The sequence below is a fragment of the Rhinopithecus bieti genome, unplaced genomic scaffold, assembly GCF_001698545.2.
Source record: "Rhinopithecus bieti isolate Rb0 unplaced genomic scaffold, ASM169854v2 scaffold_3041, whole genome shotgun sequence".
In the NCBI taxonomy this organism is placed as follows: domain Eukaryota; kingdom Metazoa; phylum Chordata; class Mammalia; order Primates; family Cercopithecidae; genus Rhinopithecus; species Rhinopithecus bieti.
In genome coordinates, this window is record NW_016804262.1 from 2640478 (window position 1) to 2657254 (window position 16777).

Consider the following 16777-nt stretch of genomic DNA (forward strand, 5'->3'; position numbering starts at 1 on the left):
GGTGACCTTAATTATTTTAGTTCCTGTTTTAGCTGAGGACCTTTTTATTTTATAGAGTAAATTTGTGTGCTAATTAAAGAAGTAGAGCTTTTTTATGTTTGATGGTTGTGAATAAATTGTGTGTCAGACATAACACTATGTATGTGTACTCATGGTGAAACATGTTTTTTCCTTTCAGGAGAAGAAAGCAACCATCTTTTTTTCTACTAAAACTCTTGGGTGTTTTATTTGGGGTTGTGCCCACTGAGTCAATTTCTCCTTCCAGTCTGCCAAAAGAATTGTTTTCATTTTACAGATCAGTTCTTCTAGTTCTTCATGGGATCCTAAAAGACATTTTTTCAAATGAAGTAGGAAATTTAAATATGAATTTTACCAAGAATTTTAACACTTTCTTTTTAACACAATACCAAGTAAATTAAATCAAACATTTTTTTTTAAATCTGGATTTATTTCACTCGCTTTGTCTAAACTTATTCTAAACCATTGCATTGGTAATTCCTGTCATTACTGCCAGCTTTCAGTTTATTGATCAGTGAGATTAGTCAATAACTTTATAGAGAGCAAAGAATAGAAAGCCAGCAAATAATTTAGGGTAATAGTTCACAAATTTTACTTCTCAGACCAGCAGAAGCAGCATTACTTTGGAGCTGGTTAAAATGCAGGTTTTGTTCTCTGTCTCAGACCTGCTAAGTCAGAAATTTTGGGCTGGGACCCAGCAATGTGTGTTTTAAGGAGTCCTCTAAAGAATTTTGATGCACACAAAAGATGGGGAACCATTTCTTTAGGGATTAAGAACATGGATTTTAAAATGAGACATATCTGAATTCAAATTCTAAATTAACTGTTGAATATCATTGTAACTTTGGACAAGTTATCCAACTTCTCTGACCTTGGTTTCCTCAGCTGTAAACTTGGAATATTACCTCCCTTAATTGGATTATAGTAAATATGATTATAAATTACCTTGTATAAGAGCTTAACAAATAGTTATAGTTGCTCTTATTATTAAATGTATATTAATATTTCTGAAATTGTATGTATCTTATAGTGTTAGTTTTTTTTTTTTTTTTTTTCCTTTTAGTGACACACAGAATAAGGTGCATTTTAAATTTGGTGGTTTTGATTCGGTAATACGTGATGCTATGTTTAAAGTGCATGGTCACTATCAGGCTTGGGCATAGAGTTTGAGTGTGTATTGAATCCAGTTTTAGGTTGGGAGAGTTTTGTTTTGGCCCAGAGTGAGCAGGCAGTCTAATCAGAGACCATAGAAGTTAAATTCAGCAAATAAATGTGACTAGAGCTTAACTTCTTTTTAGCAGCATAATAAATAATCTGAAGTAATAACATCAAGCAACCTAAACAAAACTTATACTAGTGTTTTGGAAAAAATTATTTTTATGGATTTTCTGCATAGTTTTTTTCCCTTAAATCAGATGTTACCAACCTTTCATTTGTAAAAAACCACCGTGGCATTTTATATGCTTGCTGCACCTTCCCAACCAGGTCTGCTGAATTGAAATAACCAGAAATGAAGCCTGGATATGTGTATTTGGAAGGAGCGCCACAGGTGATTTTGATGTGTACAAGGGCTGAGAACCATTATAGAGAACAAAAGTAAAGAAAATTCTGATTTATAAGAACTTTGCGGAGATATAGAGATCAGAAATTAAATTATAAACTTCACTTACATTGTGAAAGAACTGGGAAGTGTGATAGTGGTGAACTTAGTGGTGAAAGCAGACCGCATAGGTAACAGTGCAACAAAGAGCAGAATGTCTCTCTCACTTCTCCCTTCATTGTTTTAGATACTTTGTTTATCGTTGTCAAGGCTTATCTCTGACAGAATGAAATTAATTCTCCATTTGTGTTACAATTTTTACACTAAATTACTTTTTTAATGTTTCTTTTAAGGCGAGCATTCTTCAATGAATTACACTTTTCTTGAATAGTTATCCTTCACACCCTTCCCTTATTTATCTCTTCCTTCTTTTCTCTTCCCTTTTCTCAGGGGTCTGTGAAAGAGAAGTAGATAGTTTATACTTCCATTTTATAATTTTTGTTGGGAAACATTGCTATTATATAATCCCCATCAAGTGGTACCATACCCTAACAAGTTATTCTCCCTCTGATTGTATGTATCCAGTAATAAACTCATTGTCTACAGGCATACTGTAGCCTGCCTTTGGCCAGGTTTTACTTCAGCAATTTCTTTTGTTTCAGTTGGAATTTGTTGCTACGTCCATTTTAGTGTCTACTTTTTATTATTGATACTGTTCAATGTCTAAATATAAGATGATTCTTTATCCTACCACTTATCTTTGTTGCTTTTCCTGAACTCCTTCCTTCTTGAATTTGTAAACTGCAGGGAAACACTAAGCTTATGTAAATAATCTTCAGATTCTTTTATTGAAACAACAACAAAAATATATAGCATGGGGCATCTGGATTTCATGAGTCGTGTTTCCTACTTGCCAGATTGTAATTTCCAAGCGTGCTCTTATCTCATTAACACGAAGAGGTCTGTGCCTGACCTAGGATCTTTCTCTTTTTTAGAAACTTGTGGTGGAGAATGTTGATGTGTTAACACAAATGAGGACCAGCTTTGACAAACCAGACCAGATGGCTGCACTCTTTAAAAGATTATCATGTGGGTAACTCATGATACTTTTTATAAACATAAGAAGATGTTGATACTCAGTATTTAGCTTTGGCTCAACATTTGTAACATAAATACAAGTAATAAATTATGAAAAGTACTCTTTAGCTTATGAAGAGAACTAGAACATTTTTGCAAAGGATCATATAAGTGTGTGTGTGGCTTATCTGTTTCGTAATTTTTCGTAACCATACTCTTAGTATACTATATGTTGCTATTTCTTGAATATTACCAGTATCAATTTAGTTTTGAGTCCATTAAATTTAATACAATAAATCTACATTAATTTAGACTAAAAGGATTAGCTTCTGAGCCTGTTTTCTAAAAATCAACTGTACGTATAAGTTACATACAATAAAATGTACCATTTAAGCCAAGGATATTATGGGTTTTGACAAATGGATACATTCATATAACCATTGCCGCAGTCTAGGTATGGAACAGTTCCATCACTTTGAAAAATTGTTTGCTATCGCTTTGTAGTTGGTCTCCTACCCCAGTCTCTGGCCCCAGGCCAGACAACCACTGATCTTATTTCTGTCACTATAGATTAAATTTGTGTCTGGCTTCTTTCACTTAGCATAATGTTTTTGAGATTCATTCATCCATGTTGTTAAGTGATCAGTAATTTGTTTCTTTTTGTTCTTAGCTAATATTCCATTGATGAAAACCTGAACCTACAACTTAAAAAAAAAAATGTGATGTCTTCTTGACATTGATTCTTTGTGGGAGGTATATTGTGAAATAACAGTGCATCTTAAGTATTAAAGTGTGTTCAGCCAGATAACTGTTCTAGATATACTCGATTTAATGTTATTTTCTTTTGCTTTTTTTTACTTGAACTGTTACAGTTATAATGAAAAATTATTTTAAAGTCATACTTCTTGATTAATTTAAAAGCCTTCTCAACACTAAAAAAAAATGAAATCCCAAATAAAATATTCTTTGTATTTGAGAAAGCCAGAGAACAAGTTTATGTTCCTAAATAAAAATAATCCAAAAGAAAATTAAAGCCATGCATGTATTTAACATACTTCACATTTGACATTTTTCTTTTAAGTGCTTTAGAGAATCACTTTATTAGGCTGTTTTATCCTGTAAAACTTATTTAATTCTTATTGAATAAGAATTAAAGATTACCTTATAGGATAGATCCGTGGTTGCCAGGACTATAAAGGGAAAGCAGTGAGGGAGATTTTTAGGGTGATGAAACTGTTCACCATAGTGCTGATACAAATCTATCATGTGTATCATACAACACATATCACTGTGTTACATAGTGGTAACACAAATCTATACATGTTAACATTTGGGGCTGGGAGCGGTGGCCCAGGCCTGTAATCCCAGCGTATTGGTAGCCAAGGCAGGCAGATCACTTGAGATCAGGAGTTCCAGACCAGCCTGGCCAACGTGTTGAAACCCTGTCTCTACTAAAAATACAAAAATTAGCCAGGCGTGGTGGCACATGCTTGTAATCCCAGCTACTTGGGAGGCTGAGGTAGGATAATCACTTGAACCCGGGAGACAGTGGTTGCAGTTACCTGAGATAGCACCATTGCACTACAGCCTGGGCGACAAGAACAAAACTCTATTTCAAAGGGAAAAAAAATTGGAGCTGTACACCAAAAGGAAAAGAAAAGGTCATTTTTATTATATGATACTTTAAAAACAAAAAAATAGACTTGGTAGCATTATAGGGAGAAGGAGTATGAAGAAGTAGGAAATTACTTTTTAAACCTCTCCTGATCTTTCTTTTGTTATTGTGCATTGGTTTACTAGCTACTTATATTTTCTACTCCTTTATTCTTATTTTTGTTTTCTTCTGTTTTCTCCCATTTTTAAATACTCATTTGACCACCCCATTGACCTTAACCCTATTTACTTTCCTACTAACAATCTTTTGACTGTACCATCTAGTGAAAAGCAAATAATTCACTGCAGTGTTCAGTACTTTATTTAACTCTCATTTGTGGAATTGAAACAATGGGATTTGTTAAAATTCCAAACAGAATTTGCAAGTTTTCAAAATAAAATTCATAGTCTTTTGTCAAGATTCTGCTTACTTCAATTTTGCATATAATAGTTAATGGTGACTGATGACCACTAACTCACTGACCATTTTGGAATTGGCCAAAACCAAAATCTAAATTGTTGAATATTAATGAACCATATATAACAAATTTCTCTTTAAATATAATTTATTAAGTCTTTTCTATAATTTGGAAAAGGAAAAGATTTACTTGAGAGTGACTCATTTAGGAGAGTAGAGAGAACTATTTTTTCACCAGTTGAACTGTTTTCTAAAACATTCTCTTTTTGTTTATTCTTTTGTGCTTCCTTCTCCCCATGTCCATATCCAGAGGTCAATGTGTTTTGAAGGAGGTTTTCATAGTCAACAAGCACGTTATTTTTAAAAAGATAAAGCATTGTGATTTATTAAAAGCTGGTCTGAATTGGGAGGCAATCTAGAATTTATTTTATTTTTATTCTATTTTATCTAGTTTTATTTTTTAATTTTTTGAGGCAGAGCCTTCCTCTAGCACCCAGGCTGGAGTGTAATGACACAATCTCAGCTCACTGCAACCTCCACCTCCTGGCTCAGCCAATTCTCCTGCATCAGCCTCCCAAGTAGCTAGGACTACAGGCATGCACCACCACACCCGGCTAATTTTTGTATTTTTACTAAGATGAGGTTTCACCATGTTGTCCAGGCTGGTCTCGAACTGCTGACCTCAAGTGATCCACCCACCTTGACCTCCTAGAGTGCTGGGATTACAGATGTGAGCCACCGTGCCTGGCCTTATTGTCAGTTTTAAGACTTACTGGGTGACTTGAGCAAATCTTATGTCTCTGTTTCATATTTTTTAATTCTCTGACATTCTGTTTCTTGGGACTAGGTTCATCACTTTACTGACTCCCTGATTCCAGACTAAAAATATTTCTAGTTTTCCTACGGCAATTTTTTCTTTGAAAACTCATTCTGTTCACTTATGCCTTTCTGCCATCATCTACAAACCCCAAAAGTTGCCTCTGAAGATCTTTACTTTAGCAGTACTTTGGATGTTATTATTTCCTGAAATTGTTCTACCAGTAAAAATCTTGAACTTTGAAATTCAACTCTCAGATCATAGCCATACCTTCTAGCTCTCCTATTCCTTTGCACCTATTGAACTCCTTGTTCTACCTCATTGAAACTTTTATGCCTCTCTGCTTTCCTGATCACCTATTCCTAGCTTTATGTATTTTGTCCATTCTGGACTATGAAATTTGGTTAATGCATTCTCCCTTATGCTGTCATACCCTTGAGTTTTTGCTACATTCATTCCCACAAAGCAATTTTCCTGATCCCTAGATAGTCTTCTGCACCCTGAAAGCCAAGTACTGCTTATGAAATAACACTTTTTAAGTCTGTTGTTAAATGGCCTCTTTTTTCATCTTACCACCTGTCTTACTTAGAAACTTTTTGACTAGTTTGTATCCACTGTTTGATCGTCCCACCTGTCCACTCTTGGTATGCTGCAATATTCTGCTTTCCTGAAACCTTTCTGAAAGTTTGTTACTGACTACTCATTTGCAAGATTTGGTGCTTTTTCCTCAACTCTCAATCTGTTTATTTCTTTGTAGTGTTTATCTGTTTTATTCTCCTTTTAATTAAAGCTTTATTTCCTTTATTTGCCAATACTTTTACCTCTACTCTTCGTCATTTTTGCAGGTTCATCTTTTATGTAGTGTCAGTTTGTGATATCTTACACTTCCATTTTTACTCTGCAATCTTATTGGAAAAAATTTATCCAAAATTTTCTCTTCCCTTATCCAATATTTATCTTCAGCTTTAACTGTCTTCTGTTGATCTCCAGATGTTTAATAAACCAAGTACTAGTTTGACCAGGGCTTCTCAAAGTATAACCCAGGGACAAGCAACAGCACCACCCGGGAATTTGTTAAGTATGTAAATTATTGGACCCTACTTCAGACCTGCTGACTCAGAACTCTGGGCCTGAGGCCCAGCAGTCTGTGTGTTAACAAGTCCTCTGGGTCATTTGGAATCATACTAAAGTTTAGAAACATTGTGTTAAATATTTTCAGCTATATGACCCACAGGTTTTCCACAACATCCCTGGAATGGGAAGTATCTCTTCCATGGCAGGCATAAGTAGGTGGGGAGAAAAAATCTGTTGTTTTCTTTATTGACTATTTTGTTACCTCTCTCACCATCCATCCAGTGAGTCACACTGGAAAACTTGGACATCCTCTCTGATTCTTTCACTCCTCATATTCCATGTGCTGTAGCTGTGTCTTATAGATGAGAGTTTACAAATTGGTGTGTCACATTTGGTCCAAAGGTATACATTGTTTGGCCCTATGCTACATTAGATTTTTTTTTAAAATTTGTGTTATTATTTTTAAAATGGGAAGAGTCATTTCTAAACAGAATTCTTTTCATATAACTCTTTATATTTTGAAAACCCTGAACAACACACTCATTGCTTGAAGGATACAGTATAAACTCCTTAGCATGACGTTCGAAAGCTATTATTTGGATTAATGAAATAATTGACCAGCATTGCCTCTCTTCCTGTCCCCTGCTACCTATTTGTTTGCCTGGTCCAAGACCCACGTAGCCTCTGTTCTAGAGTTAGTTCCTTGGGAAGTTAGTGGACGTTATGTGGAGTGAAGGGAAGTGCCAGTGGCCAAATGGTTTGGCAAATAATCCATTAAACAATACGTTAAGCAGTGTTTCTTACTGTGAAGTATCTTAGAACTTTTAATGTGTCATTATTGTACACATTCAAGATGAGGTTGTAGGGTATAGTCTTTGAGAAGTTGATTAAATTCTGGGTAACGTACTTTGGAAAATATATGGCTATATCACACTGAATCTTCTCTGATTCTTCATTTTATTCTCTATCATTCCTTTTTCTGAATTTGTTACTGCTTTATTTTCTGAATTGGAAGGCTTTTTTCTTCTTAATCCCCCTTTATGCCCAACTTGGATAACATTTCTCAGAGAAATCTTTTCTTTCACCATCATTTCTCTCTCTGGGTAGTAGCAATTTCCTAGTCTCTCTTTTTTTTTCTTCTTCTTCTTTATTTTTGAGGTGGCATCTCACTCTGTCGCCCAGGCTGGAGTGCAGTGGGACAGTCTTGGCTCACTGCAACCTCCGCCTCCCGAGTTCAAGTGATTCTCCTGTCTCAGTCTCCCGAGTAGCCAGGACCACAAGCACGTATCACCATGCCTGGCTAATTTTTGTATGTTTAGTAGAGTCAGGGTTTCACATGTTGGCCAGACTGGTCTTGAACTCCTGACCTCAAGTGATCTGCCAGCCTCAGCCACCCAACAGAGTCTCATCTTGAATTACCATCTACTTGAATATCTACTGGTCATCTGGGTATCAAACACTATGCTGAGTGCTACAGGTAGATGAAAAGATGAAGAGTAGTTTCTGCTCACATGGAATTTTTAATAAATTTGTGCCTTATATAATTTTGTTAACATGACTATTTTAATTCACATTTGGCTTGTATTAGGCCTATTTGTATGGTTTAATGAAAGATGCTATGGTCAAAGTTTAAATAAGCTACACAGAAGGTAGAAAGTCAAAAATAAAACACTTCTCTCTATTCCTACTCCTCAACTAGTAACTAACAGTTAACTGTAGTATACATCTCTTTCCAGAAATTTGTTATGTATGTACAAATATAGGTCTGTATGTATATCTTTTTTAGTTTACATAAATGGAATTATATTTCTTAGTTTTCATGACAGCCCATTTAGATTGTTTGCTATTTGAGGTCTAGATCATTATTCTGTTTGTATTTCTTCTTTTGCTACATAGTATAAGGCTTTGTATATGGTGTGCAATAAATGTTTGTTTTGGCTTTATAAAATGTGAAGGTATTGAACCATCATATTGACCCTTCCAATCCTATTTTGTTAACAGAGTTTTGTTTTTTTTAGAGATGGGGTCTTGCTCCTTTACCCAGGCCAATGTGCAGTGGCATGATCATAGTTCACTGCAACCTCTAATTCCTGAACTCAAAGGATCTTCCCATCTTAGCCTCCCAAGTACTAGGACCACAGGCTTATGCCACCACACCCGACTGATTTTTTAAATTTTTTGTTGAGACAGGGTCTTGCTATGTTGCCCAGGCTGCTCGTGAACTCCTGGGCTCAAGCAGTCTTCCCGGCTCAGCCTCCTAAAATGCTAGGAATACAGATGTGAACCACCGTGCTCAGCCTTGAAAATCTATTATTAATTTTTAGAATAATGCTCTCTTACCAATATGTAAGTGATCAAATCTGTTCATAGGCTTCAGCAAACTGGTCCTGCCAAAACTGCTTGTGTTCTCAACAGGCATTTTTTGTTTCTTAACTCAAGACCTTAACAATTTAAGAATTTAGCACTGCTGAGTTTCTGGGCTGCTTGAGGATTTAACTCCTGTTCACTCTGATCAGCTTCTTTCTCATCTAGTCTGTCTTCCCTTCTTCCTGCCCCTACCTTTTCTGAAATAGGGTTATATAGTTAGCTACTTGTGAACCATCTAACCCATTTAAAAGAATACAATATACTCCATTTGATGTGAACTATAGTTACTTAAAAGTTTAACCAGATTAAATATCAAGTTTAACCAGATTAAATATCAGCTATCAATATCTTTCTCTCTTTAATCATTATTATAATCAAATTACTGTTAATTGTGCCTGCTATCATGGAAATTTTATTACTTTAATAAATTTACATTTTTTTCCAAGGTTAAGAAAGAATCCAGTTCGCACTTTTTTATTCTCTTCTCCTTCTGTTTCTTTGAATTTAGCTGTTGACAGTGTCTTGAAGAGGATGACAATAATTGGTGTAATTTTATCCTTCCGATCATTGGCACAAGAAGCACTTAGAGATGTAAGAAACCATTACAAGTATATACTCTGTATCCAAACAATCCCTTTTAATTTCTCAGAAGTTTAAACTTACTTTTCAGATTCATACTTGGCAATGATAAAATTCCAGTTTTAGTAGTTACAGAAAATAACATACATAACGTTAGTTATTTAAGCTCGTGTTTTGTTGTGGTACTGCTGCTTGGAGAGTATCACTTGCGTGGTTATTGCACTACTTTTTCAATGCTCTTCATTATCGGTAGAGTATTTTCGATTTTGACTATACTTGCTTTAATATTGAATAATTTTGAATGCATTTCATTTTCATGTGTCTTCAAATTTTGAAAATCACTGAAAGTAGATAAAGTAAAATAATTTTATGAAACTAAAATTAATCAATTGGTAATATTTTGTAAGTTTAGGGTTTGCCATTGAAAAATAATTCTGTATTCTTATTTGTTTTCCTACCTAGGTCTTGTCCTACCACATTCCTTTTCTTGTAAGTTCAATTGAAGATTTTAAGGATCACATTCCAAGGGAAACTGATATGAAGGTAATAATATAATTTATAGTTGGGGTTTACAGTCTCTAAAGCGAAATATTTAAATTACATATGCAATAAAATGTAATAAATCCTAAACTACTATAAAGTTTCTATTTTAGAGTGGTTAGTTAACATGCTTGCCTTTGTAGTGTAGTTAACATGCTTACCTTTGTAATTGAATCTTTGAGAGCTCAGCACCAAAATACTACCTAGGCATTTTGAAATTCAGTCTTCTTTGATCACCTATAGCAATGCAAAATTGACTAAAAATAGATTTTTTTTTTTTCTAAAATGGATAGCTGTTTATACATGGGGATAAAGAAAAGAAAGATGAGGCGGCCGGGCACGGTGGCTCACACCTGTAATCCCAGCACTTTGGGAGGCCGAGGTGGGCGGATCATGAGGTCAGGAGTTCGAGACCATCCTGGCTAGCATGGTGAAACCCTGTCTTTACTAAAAATACACACACAAAAAACTAACCGGGCACAGTGGCGGGCACCTGTAGTCCCAGCTACTTGGGAGGCTGAGGCAGGAGAATGGCGTGAACCTGGGAGGCAGAGCTTGCAGTGAGCCGAGATCATGCCACTGCACTCCAGCCTGGGCAGCAGAGTGAGACTCTGTCTCAAAAAAAAAGGAAAGATGAGGCAATGAAATAATAGTTGTTTTAAATACAATAAAATTCATTAAGTTTAAAATTGATGTGAAGTCATTTCCTGTAAAAGGATGTAATTGTAGGCTGTAATTTTAAAAAGATTTTTAGTATTCGATTATATGTAATATATATATATAAAACAGCAGGTTGGCAGCCTTCTGTGAGCTTACTGTTTTTGTTTTGAAAATCTGTTGAGCCATGAAATCCAACTATTGATCTAAACCTAGCAATGATTGTCCAGTGGTTATACATCTAGTAAGTGATATATCAGGATTCACATTTGTGTTTTCTAAACTGACACATTTCTTAGGTTGTTTCTGTTTCACATATCTTGAAAAGCACTGATTGAAAAAAAATAATGTCTAAACTCCTTTGTATGACACCAAGACTCTTCTAAAATTGGTGTCACTCAGGCTGGGCACAGTGGCTCAAGCCTGTAATCCCAGCACCCTGGGAGGCCGAGGTGGATTCTGTCACCTGAGGTTAGGAGTAAGAGACCAGCCCGACTGACATGGAGAAACTCCATCTCTACTAAAAATACAAAATTAGCTGAGTGTCGTGGTGCATGCCTGTAATCCCAGTTACTTGGGAGGCTGAGGCAGGAGAATCTCTTGAACCAGGGAGGCAGAGGTGGTGAGCTGAGATTTTGCCATTGCACTCCAGCCTGGGCAACAGGAGCAAAACTCCGTCTCAAAAAAAAAAAAAAAAAATGGTGCCACTCAAACTTTTTGAGGCTTGGCTTCTACCACTTCTTTCTTCTTCTCCCACTCTCTTCTCTTTCTTACTCTGCCCCTCTTTTTATATGGTATTCTTTGAGCCAACTAGATCTTTCTGTTGAATTTGTTATCAAGTAATTATTATCAAGTAATTTATTCTACTTGAAAATACCACCCTTTTCTCTTTCTGCCTTTTGAAATACTGCCTGTATTTTAAGGCCTCATTCAATTGCCATTTTCTAAGAAACATTCCTAGATTCTCCACTGATAAGGAACTTCCTTTTTCTTAGTGTTATCAGAGAACTTGTTTATCTCCTGTGGAGTTGAACATAATCTGCCTTGTATTATAATTATATTTTTCTACTTATATTTATACCAAATCATATATATCTTGAAGATCCAGACTTTGTTTTTTTTGTTGTTGTTGCTGTTGTTTCTCTTACAGTATTTTGTACAGAATAAACATTTGAGATCAGTGATTGTCTAGTGATTCTATGATTGAAAACTATGTGCAAATAGCTCAAAATGATTTCCTAAGTGAAACACTACAGAAAAAATACGAGACAAAAACTAATCAGTTCTTGAGAAGACACTGATGTGCAGAATTATGAGAATTCTATATATATTCTGAGCAACCATTCAATTTTCACCTGACATAATCATGTTTAGTTTCCAGCAAACTTTCAGTAGAACTTAACTGTTTAAAAAAAAAAAAAAGTTTTTTAACAGCTTTATTGAGTTATAAGTCACCTGTCAGAAAATTTACTCATTGATAATGCACAATTCAGTGGTTTTTAGTGTAGTGCCAGAGTTGTTCAGCCATCACCACAGTCAACTTTAGAACATTTTCATCATCCCCAAAAAGAAGCCTTGTACCCATTAGCAGTCACTCCCCATTCCATTTCTTGTCACCCATCCCCAGCCCTAGGCAATGACTAATCTACTTTCTGTTTAAATTAGAATACTTTGGACACTTATATAAATCGTCATGTGTAGTCTTCTGATACTGGCTTCTTTCACTTAGCATATTTTCAGGATTCATACATATTACAGCATATATTGGTACTTTTTTTTAATGATTGTTGAATAATGTTTCATTGTATGGATATACAACATTTTGTTTATTCACATCAATTGATGGACATCTGGGTTGTTTTCACTTCTTAGTTATTAGAAACACTGCTACTGTGAACATCCGTGTACAAGTTTTTATGTGAACGTGTATTATTTCTCTTGAGTATATATCAGGAGAGAATTGCTGAGTCATATGAAAACTGTAGCCTTTTGAGGAACTGCTAAACTGTTTTCAAATTGGGTGTGCCATTTTGCATTCCTACCAGCATTGTATGAGGGTTTCACTTTTTCTGCATCTTCACGAATACTTGTAATTGTCTGTGTTCTTAATCATAGCCATCTAGTGAGTGTGAAGTGGCATCTCATTGTTTTGATTTACATTTTCCTGATGGCAAATTATGTTGAACATGTTTTCATATGTTTACTGGTTATTTCTATATCTTCTTTGGAGAAATAACTAACTTTGACATTTTAAATTGGGTTGTCTTTTTCTATTTGTGAGTTCTTCATATACTTTGGATACAAGTCCATTAACAGATTGATGATTTGCAAATCTTTTCTCTAATTCCATAGGTTGATGATGTCTTTTAGTTTCAATGAAGTTCATTTTATCGATTTTTGGGGGGGGTTTTTGTTTGTGCTTTTGGTGTCAATGTAAGAAACCATTGCCTAATGCAATGTCATGATGATTTGTGCCTATGTTTTCTTCTAAGCATTTTACAGTTTCAGTTCTTTCATTTAGGTTTATGATTCATTTTGAGTTAATTTTTGTGTGTGAAGTAATAGATTACAAACATTTTAATCTAGAACTTAATCCCTGCCATGTTCCCAGTTTTTCTAAGCTATACTGTTTTACTTCATATTTTATACTAAGGTTTTTTTCTCACAATATCAGAGGTAACACCAGTTAGACAGTTTTCTTCTGAGGTTATTAAGCAGTCAGAATATCTTGAATATTTGAAATCTATATGTGATACAGAAAATTGCTTTCGTTATTAGAAACTCCTTTATCAGATTTTAAATGAATACTCCTTTAAAAACCTATTGTAAGTAATTTGCCATATTTATAGATATGATATGATTGGACATTGAACCACTATAATTTTTCATTAAACTACTGTGTAAACATAGGTCTAGTAATATTGATTCACTTTGTTCATTTATTGATCTTTTCTGACTTGATATTTTATATTCATGCTTCTAAGAAAAATGATAACTTTAGAATGATCCTGTTGGAATGTGCCACAGAAAGTATACAAGTTTTGTTTGGCCTAGCAGTAGGAAGTTAGAACCAGCACCACCTCACACTATTCAGCCTGCATTGAATCAGTTGTTCAATATACTTAGTTATGCTATAGTTTCTGCTTCAGCCATGTTTCTGAAATTCTCTGGTGTTCTTCTAGGCAGACTCTAATAAACAGTGAGCTTTCTCAGAAATTTGTTAGACTATTTATTGCTCTGTAATTCTTATGTTTTTATCAGGTTGCAATGAATGTGTATGAATTGTCGTCAGCTGCTGGATTACCTTGTGAGATTGATCCTGCATTGGTCGTAGCTCTTTCTTCACAAAAATCGGGTAAAATGCATTAGTAAATATTTAATACTCTTAGTTAAAGTTACCAGGGCAGCATAGGTATAGGGATGATATTTAACCATATATTCAAATGCCTGCTTTGTGTTCATCTTTTTAAATTTGCTATTGTTATTGCTGGTAGTTGAACTATATCAGTGCATAAAACACAAACATCCCTGCCTTCTGGAACTTAAGATTGGATGAGATTACTGGGCCATTTAGTGTATATAGATGCAGCAGTGAAGAGGATCCAGGTCTGAGCCTTGAGCCATTCTAAGATTTAAGAGTTCAGGGAGAAAAGGAAAAACCACCAAAAAAGAAGTTTAGCGAAATTGAGAAGAAAGGACCAATGAAGTAGAAGAAAAACCAGGAAAGAGTAGCTTCCAGGAAGATAGAAAGGAAATGATCAGCTATGTAGAGTTAATTGGTGGTACTGACAAGATCAGTGTCAGTGAGGTTTTATGGGCAAAAGGCTGATTAGTGAGTAAGGGGGTTTAAGGGAGAATAGGAAGAAAAGGATTTGAAGATAACCATAAGACAACTCTCTCAAACAGTTCTATTGTAAAGGGGAGCAAAGAAATAAAATCTCAGCAGCTGGAGGCAAGAGCAAAGTCAAGAGAAGGATTTTTTAAGATGGAGGAGAAGTATGCTGATGGGAGATGGTCCAGTAGATAGCATAAAATTGAGATCTAGAAAAGGATATTCTATTTTTATTGGACTAGAGTTATTCACCATCAAGAATTTGTACAGTGTTATAGAAAACACTCAGAAATTTTTAAGACCAGCCCTTAGAAATGCAGTGCTTAGAATCCTATAGATATTTCTTGATTTGTCTACAAAGTAAATATAGCATTTCATCTATTTCTACTACAAAATGCCCCTTCTGCCCCTTGAGGCAGCAGCCTGGTGTTTGAGTTGATCAGTTTTTTTTTTTTTGCATTTAACAATGCTTTTTGTTTCCTTATTCATACAGTATGTTACATTTAGTCACATGGATAATTATAATTGTTACTTGATTTTCTACAGCTGTATTTTTTGTAGTACCCAAATCTTTAAAACATATTTCGGCTTTTTTCTTATATTCAATTCTTCATTATATCTAATGGTGATTAGAGCCTAAATAACCCACAATTTGAGTGCATATCACAATAATGTTTTAAAAAGGGTTATGTCTTGAAAACTTCAGGGCAAGGCTAGGTATTTTTATTCATGACTAGTTTCTTCTGTCTTCTAAAATAGAGAGGTTGAAAACCCAGTCCACTTCCCACATTTATGTCTTTTAAATAGTAAATTTCAAATTATATTCATATCTATTTCAAAAAGTAATTAAGAATTTTTTGGTGATTTTGCAGAATAATTTATGAGATAAGCTTTCTAAATTGTAAATAGAACTTTCTCAAAAGTAGTAATTCCCTTTAGTTTTCAATTAGGAAATTTTAGGATTGCAGTTATCCTAACTATATTTTTTGTTCTATAATCTTACAATTAAGAGAAATAAAATGTTACCTTACTGTTTTATCACACGTCCTTGAAATATGCCTAAGTAGTTGATAATAGTCAATTGTAATATAAATTGTTTCTACTTTATTTTTTTATAACAAAATTGTGACCAATTCTATAGAATGCTAGTAAAATATTTTACTATTTCTAAAAAAAAGTAAGCCATTTTAAAAATAAAAATCTGTTTAGATTATCAAATCTTAACTAATCTTAAAGAAATACCTTGATTTTATTCTTAATTTTTGTCCCTTAGAAAACATTAGTCCAGAAGAGGAGTATAAAATTGCCTGCCTTCTCATGGTGTTTGTGGCAGTTTCTTTGCCAACACTGGCCAGTAATGTGATGTCTCAGTATAGCCCCGCTATAGAAGGTAATAGTGGTTTAAAATTGTTTTGGCAATGGAAAAATCATGGGTTTTGGTATTTTATAATAAAATATGAGTTAAGTTCTGCCACTTACTGGTAGTGGAACATGGGGTAGTCTGTTTCTCTTTTCCTGAACTGCAGTTTCCTGATATATGAAATGTGTGTAAGTAAGCTCATGTGTGCCTGAATGTGCGTAGAGGTCGGTGAGGGAGTATCCAACTCATAGGATTATTTTAAGGATTGAATGATAAGATGTTGTAAACCAGCTAAGCACTTCTTTTCTGTTTCCGAGGTACTATAAAACTGATACATGATTTCTTTTAAATGTTTTCAGAAGTGTTTGCCTGTTTAACGTATACACGATCATTTGTTACTCTCTTGCTACACTAGTTTTAAAAACATCAGTGTTCATGAAAGCCAAAGGAGAGCAAGTCCAGTCATGTCCCAACTTTCCTCTTAATTATGCCACTATTTTTGTAGATTGTGCCTCCTATGTATTATTTGCTATTTTGGGGTCTACACAACCCTATTTGCATTTTCTCAGGGCATTGCAACAACATACATTGCTTGGCCAAAGCCATCAACCAGATTGCTGCAGCTTTGTTTACAATTCACAAAGGAAGCATTGAAGACCGTCTTAAAGAATTTCTGGCAGTATGTATAATCAAATAACAAAACTCATCACATTTTATAAAGAAAACTAAAAATCACAACTATGAGATATAAGAATAAATTCTCTTTAATTTTACATTTTATTTTGTGTCCTCTAATGGCATATTGTTTTCAAATTATTTTCTTAGGTATATGAATTTCAGTCTCC

General features: G+C 34.6%; 1 protein-coding gene across 1 annotated transcript in view; it reads left to right on the plus strand.

The window, feature by feature from the left end:
- Positions 1 to 16777, plus strand: part of NCKAP1 (NCK associated protein 1) — a 107423-nt gene that overhangs the window by 87842 nt on the left and 2804 nt on the right. The window contains exons 24-29 of the mRNA XM_017867484.1: positions 2554 to 2647; positions 9473 to 9555; positions 10006 to 10086; positions 14002 to 14095; positions 15846 to 15962; positions 16502 to 16611. Of these exons, the coding sequence (XP_017722973.1) occupies positions 2554 to 2647; positions 9473 to 9555; positions 10006 to 10086; positions 14002 to 14095; positions 15846 to 15962; positions 16502 to 16611 (579 nt within the window). The remainder of the gene's footprint in view (positions 1 to 2553; positions 2648 to 9472; positions 9556 to 10005; positions 10087 to 14001; positions 14096 to 15845; positions 15963 to 16501; positions 16612 to 16777) is intronic.